Below are 16,054 nucleotides of genomic sequence, written 5' to 3'. Positions count from 1 at the left end.
TAATCCCAGGGAATTATCAGCTGAAGCTGAGAGAGAACTGACTTTAATTGAAGAGAAATTACAGAAGGCACAGGTGGATCATGTGGATCTAAATCTCAACTGCATTTTGGTCATATTACCCTCCAAATATTCCCCTACAGGAATTTTAATGCAGAGGGAAGATATTATCTTAGAATGGATCTTTTTACCAGGTAAACCAGGTAAAAAATTAAAAACGTATGTGGAAAAGATCTCTAAGTTAATTCTAAAAGGAAAGTTGAGACTTTGTCAATTAGTAGGAATAGACCCAGCAGAAATTATAGTATCTTTTAATAATGATGAAATTTGTTAAAAAATGGGAAGTAAACCCTGGCAAAGAGCTTGTAGTATTTTTTGGGGGGGAGAGACTAACAACAACTATCCCAAAAGTAAGAGAATTCAACTTATAAAGAGAACTAACTGGATCTTTCCTCACATTGTATGGGATACACCAATAACTGGAGCCCCAACATTCTATCCTGATGTAAATAAAATTAGGAAAGGCAGGTTACAAACCAGAAAATTTAAGTGGAATAAAGCCCTTATGATTCTGTTCAAAAATCAGAATTATATTTTATTCTCATGGTACTAATGGATTTTAAAGAACTTCTCAACATAGTTACCAATTTACAATATGCAGAGAGTTGTTTTGCATATTGAAACCACTGAATTTATACCAGATGGCAAAGAACTGACTTAAATAATTTATTCAGTTACAAGATTCAATCAGGAATAGTAATCATCCCATACACATAACACGTATATGATCCCATACAGGTCTGCCAGATCCTCTAGCACAAGGCAATGCAGAAATCGATCAATTATTGATTGGAAATGTGCTGATGGCCTCAGAATTTTATAGAAAATATCATGTCAATAGCAAAGGTTAAAAAAAAGACATCACATGATAACAAGCTAAGGAAATTATAAGGAAATGTGCTATTTATTCTTTATACAACCAAACACCACTACCTGCAGGAAGTAACCCAAAGGGTACTCTAAGGAATGAAATCTGCCAGATGATGTATTCCATTTCATAGAATTTTGAAAACTAAAATACGTACACCACACCATTGATACCGATTCACATTTTGCATGGGCAACTGCTTTGAGTTCAGAAAAGACTGACTGGGTATTCAATCACACATTTGCTAGAAGTTATGGCCATCATGGATATACCTGCACAAATAAAGACAGACAATGCACCAGTATATGTCCCTAAGAAAATGAAACAGTTTTTTGCTTATTATAATATAAAGCATATTACAGGTATACTACACAATCCTACAGGATAATCAGTTATAGAAAGATCAAATCAAACTCTAAAGGGTATTTCAAATAAACGGATATGGATGATAAATACACCCAGAAATAGACTGCATAATGCTTTATTAGCTTTGAATTTTCTAAATACTAATGAGAAAGGGAATAACAGCTGCAGAAAGACATTGGATAGTAGAAAACTATAGAATTAAATCAGCTGATATACTTTAAAGATGTACTGACTTCAAAATGGAAACCAGGACATGTGTTACATTGGGGAAGGGGTTTTGCTTTTGTTTTTACAGAAGAAAAGCTATGGATTCCATCAAAATTGACAAAGATTTGATTTGAACAAGAGACACCTTTTAATTAGAAGAGACGATGATAGTTCATCAAACAGCATGACCATTTAATCTAAACTAACCTATGAAACTAACAAATGCTTTCTTTTCATTTGATCAGATGTAACTTGCCAAAAGAAAATCTCCTCAAAATTAGGGTTGGGGAAGGGTTTTGTTTCTGTCTTTTCAAGAGAAAAGAGGCATCCAGCTAAGGAATCTGAAGACTACCAGACAAATGAGACATCTGAAGAAAAAGGACAAATCATCCAGAAAAAAAAATGCCACAAGAGTAAATTGGCCTATTGGTGTATCACATTTTCAACAGGATAAAATTTCATAAATCTTCCCAAATGTATTTTTGCTATTCTTTACAGACATATAATGTAAATGGTCTTTTGTAGTCCCAGTCCAGTTAAAGATTAAACTGGCTTTGAAGGTGGAGTGTGGCTCTCTCCTTCTCTAAATCCAAGCATGCTTATTAAAGTAAAATCCAAAATCTCTGTCTCATGTCTGAAGAGTCAACTGATATTTAACAGAATAAAAACAAAAATTTAAGGACTATTTTATTGTTACCAATCTCACAATCCTTTGATCTTATATTGACTCTTTAAACAGCATTTCAGAGTATAAGATTAATATATATATTTTTTAAACTTTTGTCACAATATTAGGGGTCATATAGAGCACTAACTAATTCTAGAAAACGATTTCCTCTACCTTTCTGTACATGATTTCTGGTTTGAGTAAGTTTTCTGCAGTGAACCATGAGCACGCCTAACAGCAACCTTTGCAGTCTCCAAAAGGAGAACAGGGTCCCACAACAACGACTCCTCCAGGGCTATGATAACACTGCTAAGCTGAAAAACATCACCTAAATATCAGCCTTTGAACTACAAACTGCTCAGAACAATCTCAAGGTGGCTAAATGAGATGATCCATCCTAACATACTACCCTATCCAGGACCTGAGATGAGCCCTGCACTTTCCAATTACAGAGACTGGACAACAAATAATATACCTCTCCCAGGACTTGACAATTAACACAAAATTTTCCTTAGGGTTCCCTAAAGATACTGTTGCCCCCAGACAGCAGAAAGTAAATTCAAGATCACGATGCCCACATTCCCAAGAGGTGAGGTGGATGGTTTTGGTTGTTCAATGGGTTATGGATATTTGTCATTGTTTAGAAGGTCTGGTTATAAGTTGTTATTGGTTATGGTCAGGAGGAACAAGGGAGATTAGATTCAGAGTTCTTGTTTTGAAAAGAAAAAAGGGAGATATTGATGACAGGATAAAAGAGTAGATTATTGAATTTACTCTGAAAAAGAGGACATAGATATGACAGGATAAAATGGTAGATTATTGATTCTACTCTGGAAAGAAAAAAGGAAGGATATAGATATAAGATAAAAAGGTAGATTATTGAATCTACTTTTAAAAAGCAACTACTAGTTTTAAATGTTTCACATTGGATTGGATTTTTGTATACTGTATACAAATTTTGTATATTGATACAAATTTGAGATTAATTTTGTTAGAACATACTGTACATACATTTCTACTCTTGTTCACGGTATTGTACCTACAACTCATTTAACAATGTAATGCAAATTTCTAGTCCTTGAAAATTATTATTACTAACATTGAGGATAAGGAAATACAGGTTAGCAGTTAATCACTTATTATAATCGAACTTGTCGTCACATTAGGGATGTTTTTAGGGTCAATCAAAGATATATTTTAGATAGACAGGTCATCTTCAAGCACTTCAGAGATCTATAGAATATGGCCTTTAAGAAGTTTTAATAACAGATTCTTTTTTTAAAAATGACAATGAGACATGTGTGCTCCTGGCTGCACCAATCTACTTCAGAGAACATAATGGGCAGAGAAGAAAACTCCACAATGGAGTTTACTTTGTGGCAAAAGTAAGCCACTGGGCAAGAAAATGCCCTTGCCTCTACTACTGACAGTATGATGTCCTAATTGGACAAGCAGGAACAAAAGACAGTGACTGACATTGTCAAGACAAGAAGGGATAGCCCTTCAAGATATTCTGCTTTACAGAAAAGTCTGTCAGATATGCTAGGCCTGTAAGCTGAAGATGATCCCTCAGTGTTTTAGAGGAACTATGGGTGACTGTTTCTGTCATTTCTCACATTTTTTGGAAGTCGTTTACTTGCACTTACTGCTTACTTAGTTAATATTATTTCCTTCTTGGGTCTCTGAGGGTGTTGAAGATTAGTTATAGTTTTTCTTGTTTACCAGATGCAGAAAGCAAGTTATGGTAGAAAGTAAATTAGGTACAAGACTTTGGACTCACCAAGAAAGAACAGATAATGGAGTATTTTCTCTGAATCTGTCAAATGCAAATGGACTAGACATTATTAATATATTAATTGCTTGTATTTATTGTATATAGTTACTGTACTTACTGTATAGTTTTTCTTAGATATTACCTTTTATTTTAGACAAAAGGGAGAAATAGTGGTATATTATTTCGGTTTTAATAAAGCTTGCCTGAAGATTAGTGCAAAGTAGCCACACTAGTCAGCCATACAGGCCAGGCAGTGGTTGCACACACCTTTAATCTCAGCAGCCACACTAGTTAGCCAGAGAGTTCAGGAGATGGAAGGAGAGTTACAAGCCCCAAAAGTTGTCCTTTGACCTCTGCACATGACTCTGTACTCTCTCACACATGAAAAATAATTAATATGTAAGTAACTGGCCAGGCCACACTTATGGAAAAACAGGGACAGAGGAACATGACAAGAACTAAGCAGGCTGTGATGCTAACCAGAGTGGGAATATGCCAATATCATGTGAGATTCAAACACTGTCACTGATGGCTAAAGGATGAACACTCAAGAGCTGGGGCTGTTCAGGGAACAGAGCAGCCACAGAAAATGGAAGACAATCCTATGGTCTAGCTGGGATTCCCAAGATCTGGTTCCAAGCTGAGCATGTCAGATCAAAGTTCTACAGAGAGTCTAGGAAAGCACCCGGGAAAGAGGCTAGAACGCACATTAAAATCCAGGCATGACAAGCAGACCTCTAGAAGCTTGGTGGCCTGCTAGCCTATCCTACTTGGCAAAGCACATGTCAATAAAGAGATTCTGTTTCAACTAGAAGAAGGTGTCTGAGGTTTTTCTTTGACTGCCATGGGGAAGTGCACACAAAACACACAGAGGGAGAAACAGAGAAGGGGGGAGGGAGAAAGGGAGGCAAAGAAAGAGGAAGGGAGAGAGAGAACAGCGGTACATACACATGCAGCCACATAGATCCACATACCCACAGGTCTGGGAAAACAGATGTCTTATGTCTCTACTGAATGTGACAAGAGCCAAAGAGGAGAGGTCCCTGACTCTCAGCTTAGTTCCCAAGTTCTTCAAAGACCCAGAGGATGGGGTCAAAAAGTCATACCCACAAAGGAACTGACTGGTGGCATCTGCCAAGCAGACAGCAGTGCTTCAGAGATGGTATGAGCACATGGATAAATGAGCCTTTCATGGCCCCTCCTCTGAAGCCACTTTTGTAGACAGAGGGGCATCAAAGGGCAGATTTACTGCAGGAGCCCGCTCAGCAGCTGCTTCCTTCTTCTTCCTTGTTTAACTTCTCTCAGGAGAGCAGGGCTCTGGACCTGGCTGAACAGGTGTTTGCGGCAGGTAATTTTGTTCCCATTAATTGTCTTAAGTAATAGCAGAGCAGACTGGAAGGTTATCTTGTGTACTTGTAGGGACACTCTGTCCTGTGTGTACTCAATCACAAGCTGACATTGCATGACAGTAATGCCAAGTTCTGCTTTTTCAGGTTTCGGTATCTTCAAATTTTGAATTCTGGTAGTTAGTGAACTGAAAGAGCACAACACAGCTCAAAACCTCAACACTGGGAGTTTGCCTTCTTTACTACTATTAGAGGTAAACTGAGGCTAGAGGCTTCCAGGTTCTTGGGAAAACCTAGGTTAAGAAAGGCCTGAGCTTTTCAGTGATAGAACACCTTGCCTACACTTGCCTAGCATATGTGAGGCCTTGAGTCCAACCATAATGGTGTACCCTGTAATTCTAGTACTCCTTTGTTTGTTTTGTTTTCTTGTTTTTGTTTTTGGAGACAAGGTTTCACTATGTAACTCTGGCTGTCCTGGAACTCACTCTATAGACCAAGCTGGCCTTGATCTCACAGAGATCTGCCTGTTTCTGCCTCTTGCATGCTAGGACTAAAGTCTAGTTTACCACTGCCCAAATTAATCCTACTACTCTTGAGGCTGAAACAGCAGAATTGTGAGTTCCAGGTCAACCTGGGTTACACAAGGAAACCCTTATCTCAAAAAAACAAAGAGGAGGACTAGATAGCTAGCTCAGTCTGTAAAAGCACATATTGCTTGTTCAGAGGAGCAGAGTTCAGGTCCCTTCCTGCCCTACACCAGAAGGCTCACAACTGCCTATAACTCCAACTCTAGAGGATGTGACATCCTCTTCCTATTTCACAGGCATCTGCGTTCATGTGAATACACCAAGAGATACACAAACACAAACATATAATTCAAACATACAAACACATCTATAACAGGCTGGGAATGTGGCTCGGTTGGTAGAGTGCTCGCCTAGTATACACTAGCACACAAAAGGTCCAGAGCCCCATTCCCAGTACTACACTAATCAGACTGAGGTGGCACAATCCTGTAATTTTAGCAGTTAGTAGAGGCGGGAGGATCAGGAGGAGTTCAAGGTCATTCTCAGCTATATAGTGAGTTTCAGACCAGTCTGGCCTATATGAAATTATCCCTAAAACACAGTAACAAAAAGAGAAACTCAGTTCTTCTCTTTCAAGTCCAGCTAAACTGTCACACTAATGATCTCACCCATTGTTTCAGTTCTAAGGAACTTTAAAGAGAGTTTAATTTTACAAACCATGAAAAAAAAGTCTTTTGAATGGGAAGTTTCAGGACATATCAAATAAGAAGGTAACTCCAAGTCTCCCTCCCTCAGTGACCCACTCTGTGGGAAGGCCCCAACAGTGTTATTTTGTGCTATGCTGTCCTCAATGGAGACAGCCACTGGTCACCAAGACTTGCTGAGGAGGACATCTTCCCCAATGAACAGAACCCTGAATCCTCTTATGCATGCTCAGCCCTGTACCTTCAGTTTCCTCCCACTGAGGAGCCGCCCCCACAGGGAGCAAACATCCGGTGACACATCTCTTTCTCTCTGTCCACGTAGTCCCTGTAGTGGCTGTGGAAAGAAAGGCAAGTTTTGTAGATTTGCAGGAGGTGACATCTGGTGGCTGGAATTCTCTGGTAACAGAGACACTTAAAAGTTTGCATTGGAGGCCAGGTGGTAGTGGCACATGCCTTTAAACCCAAAGCTACAGAGAAACCCTGTCTCAAAAAAAGTAAAAAAGTCAATTTTGAACAGCAGCCAATGGGGATGACACTGTGGAGAAGCAAGGACAAGCAAGGCTAAGCTCACTAAGGATGGTCCTGGACACAAGGCCCTCATTTGGAAAGACAACAGCTAGGAAGGCAGAAGTCACTGTCAGTGGAATCAAACCAAGTCTTGCCAAATTACTCCTTGCACTAAGTGGCTTCTGACCCATTTTGAGATGTTCTTGCTATGGAAAGGTCAGCTTCCCCTCATAATTTGGTATCTAACCTGAGAGGAGCCTTTTCCATACCAGACAGGAACTCCTGGGAAACCCAAAGAGACCAGCAGCATAGTGGCTGCATCCAAAAAAAAAAAAAAATGATACACATGGAGCTGGAGAGATGGCTCAGAGGTTAAGAGCATTGCCTGCTCTTCCAGAGGTCCTGAGTTCAATTTCCAGCAACCACATGGTGGCTCACAACCATCTGTAATGAGATCTGGTGCCCTCTTCAGGCCTTCAGGTATACATGCAGGAAGAACACTATATACATAATAAATATATCTTAAGAAGAAAAAAAAAAAGAAATGATGCACACACCTTAAAAACTTCAGCAATGGTGATCAAATGTTTAAGGTTAAGGAGAGACCTTCACCAAGGCAGAAAGTACATGTTAAGAATGGTGGCTGTCTGCTGGGCAAGGTGGCGCATGCCTTTAACTGCAGCACTGGGATGCCAGTCACACAGACTGGCCTTGAACTCACAGAGATCCACCTGCCTCTGTCTCCCAAGTGCTGGGATTAAAGGCGTGTGCCACCACCTGGCCTTAAGTACAGCTTTTTAAAATATTAATTTTGCCTTTTTTGTGGCAAAGTTTGTAAAGCTCTAGCTGTCCTGGAACTCACTCTGTAGACAGGGTAGTCTTAAACTCCGAGACCCACCTGTCTGTTTCCTGAATGCTGATTTCAAGACTTTATTGTGGGAGATCTTTTTGTACATTTTTTTAGCGTGTACATGTACAAACCATGTATGGAGGTCAGAGGATAACTTGTAGTCAACTCTTTCCTTCCACTATATAGGTCCTGGGATCATAATGCCAAGAACTCTTAGCTGCTGAGTCTCCTCACCAGCCCTTTGGTTTTTGAGAGAGTGACTTATTTTATATCCTAGAAGGTCTGCATCTGTGATTTTCTTGACTCGGGATCTCAAGTTCTAGGACTACTAGAGTGAACCACCATACTTGGTTTGTACAACACCCTTATAAGGTCACATGGAGGACTACAGAAATAGCTCAGTTGGTAAAGTGGGGGCCCAAGTTTAGATCCTCAGCACCATGTTAAAAAACTAGACCCAGTGAGTACAGGCATGCCTGTAATTCCAGCATGGGGTGTCAGTGGGGGCGGGGGCAGGCTCAGACAGGAGGATCTTTGAGAATAGCCACCAGCCCAGTCTAACTGCTGGACCCTGAGCATAACACTCAAGGTTGCTTTCTGGCCTACACATATAAATACACACAAAGGGGTTGTGAAGACTCACTTCTCTAGGAAGGGCTTATCTGCAGGGTGGTACAACAGGAAGGAGGGAAATGTTCAGAAGTGAAGCTTCTTCCCCCGCTAAGGAACAGCCAGTACAGATCAATGAGCATGCAGATGGAGTGGCTGCCTCTGAGCCAGTTTGGGACAACATTCTTAGCCTGTCCTCTATCCAGATGGTTGGACTAGAATTCTTACAGCTACCTCTCACTGTACCTCTAGTCACACTCCTGCCCCTGGCTCTCACCTGGACAGCTTCTTCAGCTCATTATTGATGTCATGGTTGCAGGGCTGCTCCTTCTGAGCTCGCACTAGAAAATCCCGGGCCTGCTCGTACTCAGTTAGAAGGAGGCAAGCCTGTGAGGAAGGAACAGGGCATTAGATTAAGAGATTAGCATTTGTGGTAGTGGCCCAAGTGAGACCTACTGCTCTGTGTAGGAATGCGTAAGTGCACATGTGGATGGAGACCACAGGTCAACCTGGCTTCCTTCTAAAGAGCAGCATGTTATTTTCAAGATAAGGTCTTTCTTCTAGGATCCAGGGCTCCCAATTCATCTAGGCTGACTAGCCAGAAAACTCTAGGGATCTACCTGTCTCAGCCTCCCCAGTGAGGGGATCTAGCCCCCTGGGCTCTGGAATTAACTCAGGCTCCCAGGCTTGCATGCCCAGCAAGTCCTTTATTGATTGAGTTATTACCCCAGCCCTCTCCCCGCTTCCTTCTCTTGGGCACTTACCCTCAACTCACCTGTCCACACCTGAAGAGAGCCTTAGCGTTTCTTTGGTCAATGAGCAGAGCCTGCTCCCCATAACGCAGGGCCATGGCAGGTCGGTCTAGCTTCAGATACACAAAGGACAGGTTAAGGAGGACTAGAAGCTCAGCGGGCTCCACTAGGTGCTGCTCCTCACAGATTGCCAAGCGTCGGTGAAGCAGCAGCAAGGCCTGAGGAGAGGAGGGAAGGCAAAGGATAAGGAGGGACTATCCTATGTCCTTACAAATCACTCAGAACTATGACCTAAGGAAGAAATTCATCTAGCTGTCAGGAAACAAGGTTATTAAAGTCAGGAGGTTTCTTTTTATATGTGTAGGATAGGATGTGTGCATGTGAATACAGTGCCTGTGGAGGCCAGAAGAGGGTGTTAGATCTTCCTGGAGCTGGAGTTATATGTAATTCTGTGCCTCCTAATGTGGATGCTGGGAACTGAACTTAGGTCCTCTGCAAGAGCAATACATGCTCCTGACCACTGAACCAGCTCTCTAGTCCAGTTTGAAGGTTTCTAACAAAAGGCATGCAAACCTAAGTGAGGCAGACAACATGCATCCTCTATTCTTTTGCCTCAAAAGTAAGAAGGACAGTATATCCAACATGAGCCAGGGACTAGCTAGTTTCCTGGCACCCACATCAGGTGGCTCACAACTGTGTGTAAACCCAGCTCTGTTAGCCACAGTACTCTCACATGCACACATCCCCACACAGAAACATAAACAGAGTTAAAAAACAGATATATGGTTTTGATAAAGTATCTCTCTATATAGCCCTGGCTGTCTTGGAACTCACTCTGTAGACCAGGCTAGCCTCAAACTCACAGAGATCCGCCTGATTCTGCCTTCTGTCTACTGGGTTAAAGGTGTGTGCCACCACATCTGGCTTCTTTTTTATATAAATTTTTTATTTTATGTATGGATGTTTTGCCTGTATGTATGTGCATTACATGTGTGCCTGGTACCCAGAATCAGGTGAAGGCATCATATTCCCTGGAATTTTATTTATGTTACAGATGGTAGTGAGTCACTATATAGGTGTCATGACTTGGGTCATAAGAGCAGAAGTGCTCTAATTTGCTGAACCATCCCTTCAGCACCCCATCCCTGCTTTTTTGAGACGGGTTTTTTTGTTGTTGTTTTGTTTTTTTGAGACAGGGTTTCTCTGTGGCTTTGGAGCCTGTCCTGGAACTAGCTCTTGTAGATCAGGCGGGCCTTGAACTCACAGAGATCCACCTGTCTCCCTCTGCCTCTTGAGTGCTGGGATTAAAGGCATGTGCCACCATTGCCCGGCTCAAGACAGGGTGTTTTTTTGTTTGTTTGTTTTTTTATATATAGCCCTGGTTGTCATGAATCTCAACATGTAGATCAGGCTTGTCTTGACCTCACAGAAATCTGCCTGCTTCTGTCTTCTAAATACTGAGGCTAAGGTATGTACCACCATGCTAGCCCTCGTTTTTGTTTTTGTTTTTTTTTTTGATTTTTGAGATAAAGGTCTCATGTAGTCCACGCTGGCCCTCAAACTCACTACGTAGCAAAGGATGACCTTCAATTTCTTGTTTTTAATTACATGTATGCATGTGTATCTGTGTGTTGTCTGTGGGTATATGCACATGGATGCAGGTGGCAGTGAAGACAGATAACATATCCTTTGGAGTTGCCAAATGGGAATGCTGGGAACAGAATTCAAGTCTTCTGCACTCTTAACTGCTGAGCCATGTCTCCAGACCTAGCTTCAACTTCTCATCCTCCTGTCTCCAACCAGGGATTATACCTGGTTTATGCAGTTCTGAAGATGAAACCCAGGGTTTCATGAACATCGATTCACCAACTGAGCCGAACTGAATCCCCAGCCCAGGAGGTCTGTTTTCTGGAGAAATGGAACTAACAAAGACTACTGACTCTGGAATGGGCAAATGGAGTACTGCTAATGGGTGTGTGGACTAGTACTGTTTCCACAGCAGAGAGCCAGGCCTCTGTCCCACAGCTCGCTAGAAAGCTTGAAACCTAAACTGCCACAGAGTGACACCAGTCTCTATGGTAAGGGACAGAAAATCCCGTAGATGGCAAACACGATGGAAAAAATCAGCTACAACTGGTGGTGGTGCTGGGATGAGGATTTTTTAAAATAAACTTTTTTGGAGCAGTAATCGGGGATTTTTATACTTATATGTAAGAATGTTTATGTGCACAAGTGCACACATACCTACGGGCGTATGTACGTGCCAGTGCATGTGGAGACCGGAAGATGACCTCAGGTTCACTCCTCAGGAGCCATTCACCTTGTTTTTTCAGTCTCTCACTGGCCTGAAACTTGCCTAGTGGAGAAGACCAGTTGGTCAGAGTCCCAGAAATCTGCTGCTTCTGTCTTCCCCATTCTGGGACTACAAGTAGGCACTACCAAACCTGGCTTTTTTCTTTATTTTGAAATATGGGTTCTCAGGACAAACTCAGATTGTAATGCTTGCTTTCAGTACTTTACTGAGCTATTTTCCCACCTACCCAGGAAGGTACTTCTTGAAATACCAAATTAAAATACATAAAAACATGGGTAAGAAAAAAGTAAGTTCACAGTTTAATGAACTTTCATAATTCAAATAGACCCAGGAAAACAACATCATGATCAACACACAGGCCCACACACCTTTCATCCCAGCACTCGGCAGAGGCAGGTGTAGCTCTGTGAGTTCAAGGACAACCTAGTCTACAAAACAAGTTCTGTCCAGCCAAGAGTACATAGTGAGACTCTTTCTCAAACAGACATACAAACAAAAAGAATCAAATACAGAGCCAAGTTTGTATCTTATACCTATATCTCCAGCACTTGAGAGGCTGAGATAGGATTACCATAAACTTGAGGTCAGTCTGGGCTAGACAGTGACCTTGTCTTGGAAAACAAAAGGAAAAAAGATCAACATAGAGAACATCACCTCACATTACCCAGTCTCTACTCCCCCTCAGTCATTTCCTTCTAGCACAAGAATTTTCTCTGTGTATAATGTGTATGGTGTATGTACATGTGTGGGTAGGTTGGTTTGCCCATGAGGAGGCCACAGGACAATGTCAAGTGTCCTGCTATATCACTCTACCTCAACAGTTCTCAACCTGTGGGTTGAGACCCCTTTGGGGATTGAAGGACCCTTTGACAGTGGTCGCTTAAGACCATTGGAAAGCACAGATATTTACACTATGATTCATTAACACTACAAAATTACGGTTATAAAGTAGCAACAAAAATAATTTTATGGTTGGGGGGTCACCACAACATAAAGAACTGTATTAAGGGTCATAACATTAGGCATATTGAGAACCACTACTCTACCTTATTCCTTTAGACAACATCTCTCACTGAACTTGGAGCTAGGTTTCAAGTTTCAGTAATCTTGTCTCTGCCTCCCACAATACTGGGTTTGCAGCACCCATGTGGCCATACTTGGCTTTAAAAAATCTTTTATATGTAAGTATGCATACCTATGTAAACTTATGTGAATCATGTGGGTGAAGGAACCCATGGAGGTCAGAAGGGGGCATGAGATTCCCTGAACTAGAGTTACAGGCAGCTGTGAGCCATATGGATGCTGGTAACCAAACTCTGGTCTTCTGTAAGAGCAGTAAATACTCTTATCTGTTACACCATCTTTCCAGTATCCATGCCGAGCATTTTATACAGCTACTGGGATTTCAACACAGACCTTCATGCTTATAAAGCAAACATTCTTACTCATTGAACTATCTCCCAAGCCCCTTTTTTAGTTTGTTGAGACAGGGCTTAGCTAAGAAGCCAGGCTGGCCTGGAATTTATAATTCTCCTGCCTTAGCTTCCTGGGTGCTGGGATTACAGGAATGAACAACCAGGCCCATCTTAATGTGACTTTTTTTAAAACCGAGACAGAGTTTCTCTGTGTAGCCCTGGCTGTCCTGGAACTCACTCTGTAGACCAGGCTGGCCTCAAATTCAGAGATCTGCCTGCCTCTGCCTCCTGAATGCTAGAATTAAAGGCATGTACCAACACTGCCTGGCTTACTGTGATTTTATTAGCAGATGCCCATGAAGAATAGCAAAGAGATGAAGCTTATGCTCTTAAGTTTTCTGGGGCTGGAGAGATGGCTCAGAGGCTAGGAACATTGGTTGCTCTTCCAGAAGATTTAGGTTCGATTCCCAGCACAACATGGTAGCTCAAACGGTCTGCAACTCCAGTTCCTAGAATCAATTCTTAGGGATCAGATGTCCTCTTCTGGCCCTGTAGTCACTAGGCATGCATGTAGTGGACAGACATACATGCAGATTGCACACCCATCCACACAAAAATTTTTAAAGATCAAAGTTTTCTGGATCATAAACTTCCAGAGCATTCTTACCCGCTTGTATCTCACTTTGGCATCACAGAAGCGGTTCTGGCGGAAAAGATAGTTGCCAAACTCCCTCTCAGTTGCTGCTACCTTGAGGACCTTCTGAAGTGGAAACTGTTCTTGCTGCTCCTGAAGATCAAAGACAAGAGCAGTGACATGGAGCAAGAAGCCCCAGTTGTACATCGGCAGTCATGTTACATTCATCATTTCCCTCTAGGACCATAAACTCTGTTTAGTTCCCTGTGTGTGCAGAGGCCACACATGTGGATGCTGTAACAGGTCTACCTACAGAGCAGTGTAGGTGTCAGTGGCTGCTGTGATCCTCCTCAGATTCCCCTAGAAGCAGACGCATCCATAGAACCTGAGGGAGTCTGCCAAGCTCAGAGAAATTTGGCAGTTCCTGGTTGGTTCAGGTCACTATATGCTCATGCTGCTATCCTGGCTTCCTATCAGAACCTCCTGCAAATCCTATCCAGATTCCCAAATTAGAACCCAGGTAAGTACAGGATCATTTACTTTGTGGAAAGATGTGGGCAAGATGAGACACTCAACTGAGGTACTGACAGTTTTACTTTAGTGTAGAAGACCCAATCATATGGAGAAGCAAAATCTGGAATGAATGCACCGCTACCACCACACATGCAGTTGGTAGATGACAACATCATAGAGACATGCATGTGATTGTTGATGGGATTATACACTCTGCTTCTATGGGTTGGGGGGGGGGGTGAAGGACTGCACAGGAACCAAGACTTGGGTTGTAAGGATTGTGACTCTACACCCCAGTATCCTGAGATTGTCTTAGCTTGCACCTCATGTCATTATTATCTAGTAAAAGCCTCTTTCAGTTCTCAAGGAGGCACCAATTCTCTAGCTTGTTTTTATGGTCCTGGGGATGAAACCTAGGGTTTGTTAATGTTGTCACTCTAGGCAAGAACTCTATCACTGAATTAAATCTCCAAGCCTCGATCACCTTCATTATAAGCTACCAGGGCCTAACTTCCTGAAAAGCAGTTACCACCTTGTAGTGAGAACTAAGCAAAGGGCCACTAAAATAGCAAACAGCTAATACAGAACTAATCTATACCTTACAGTGTATGTTTTACCTTGGACATACTTGAGAAAATACCACTGTGTGGGAGATAAGGGCGGAACCTGGGACAGGCAATCTGACAGAAACACCCAAACACAATCCAATCCCTCCCCCTTTAGAAAGTACTGGAAAATCTGAAGTATTGAACTTACAGCTGAGAGTGCACAAAACTTGTCTGACTCAGCAGAATCAAGGAAGTCAATCAGCTCAATCTCAAACAGGACAGTGGCATTTGGAGGGATGAGGGGCGGGCACCCCAGGGTGCCATAAGCATAGGTTGGCTTGAACAGGAACCTAGCCAGTTCCCCTCTGCGCATGCTTAGAAGGCCCAGCTCCATGCCCCAGAGTGTAATATCTGGAAGAAAGGACAGAGAACTCAAATGACGCTCACCCCACATCCCATTCAGTCACCAGTTTCTCCCTACTCCAAGTGTATGTGCCAAGCCAAGTCTCTTGTACAGGTGCCCCAACTCAATGCCCAGTCTTGTTTCTGCTGTCCTGCTTTCTCCAAATGCCATCTTTTACAGGCTCCATCTCTATCACATAGTCTGTTCTTTCTTTGAAGCTCTCTGCCCTCAAAGTCTGTAGTCTGCTCTAAATGAAATTCTTCAAGATTTTTTTTCTTTATGTATGTGTTTTGCCTGTATGTACCACACTCATGTAATGCTCTCAGAGACCAGAAGAGGGCATCAGATCTCCAAGAACTGGAGTTACAGATGGTTGTAAGCCATCACGTGGGTGCTGTAAATTGAACCTAGTCTGCTGGAAAAGCAGTCAGTACTCTTAACTTTGGAGGCATCTATCTCTCCACTCCCCTAGTTGAGATCTTATTCAAACCTCGGGACTCTCATCTCAAACCTTCTTTTCCATGTAGTACATGTGGCCCTGCAAGAAGGAAAGTAATTATAATTTCATTAAGCAGACCTAGAACATTCCCCAAAGCTCCATGTTTCATTCAATTCTATGAAGTTAGTTTTTGAATTAAAGGTCAACCTCCCCCACCCTAGTAACATGCACAAGGACAGGGTTTTCATCATCTGGGCATGGCCTGAGATCTGTGTGTGTTGTTGTGTACTACACTTGCATGTGGATGCTAGAGGACAATCTCAGTTGCCACTCCTCAAGTGGCATCCACCTTGCTTTCTGAGACAGGATCTCTCATTGTCCTGGTGTCTGGTAAGTAGGCTAGGCTGATTGGCCAGAGAGCCCCAAGGATCCATCTGTTTCTGCCTCCCCTACACTGAGATTATAAGCATATACTATCACATTTGGCCTTTTTGTTTTGTTTTTTTTTTTTTAAATGTGGGTTCTGTGGGATGGAAAGCAGGTCCTCATGCTTG

At 42.2% G+C, this 16,054-nt stretch overlaps 1 protein-coding gene across 2 annotated transcripts in view; it reads right to left on the bottom strand.

The window, feature by feature from the left end:
* Nucleotides 1-16,054, bottom strand: part of Fkbp6 (FKBP prolyl isomerase family member 6 (inactive)) — a 46,290-nt gene that overhangs the window by 26,411 nt on the left and 3,825 nt on the right. The window contains exons 4-9 of one of the 2 annotated variants that reach the window (XM_048433832.3): nucleotides 15,573-15,599; nucleotides 14,867-15,069; nucleotides 13,631-13,750; nucleotides 9,258-9,452; nucleotides 8,760-8,869; nucleotides 6,758-6,850 (exon numbers count right to left, since the gene is read on the bottom strand). In XM_048433832.3, the coding sequence (XP_048289789.2) occupies nucleotides 6,760-6,850; nucleotides 8,760-8,869; nucleotides 9,258-9,452; nucleotides 13,631-13,750; nucleotides 14,867-15,069; nucleotides 15,573-15,599 (746 nt within the window). In that variant the 3' untranslated portion in view covers nucleotides 6,758-6,759. The remainder of the gene's footprint in view (nucleotides 1-6,757; nucleotides 6,851-8,759; nucleotides 8,870-9,257; nucleotides 9,453-13,630; nucleotides 13,751-14,866; nucleotides 15,070-15,572; nucleotides 15,600-16,054) is intronic. The other variant, XM_048433833.3, reaches the window with a different exon arrangement.

The sequence above is a fragment of the Myodes glareolus genome, chromosome 2 (assembly GCF_982192425.1).
Source record: "Myodes glareolus chromosome 2, mMyoGla1.1, whole genome shotgun sequence".
Lineage (NCBI taxonomy): Eukaryota > Metazoa > Chordata > Mammalia > Rodentia > Cricetidae > Myodes > Myodes glareolus.
This window is presented reverse-complemented; position numbering and strand designations above follow the sequence as displayed.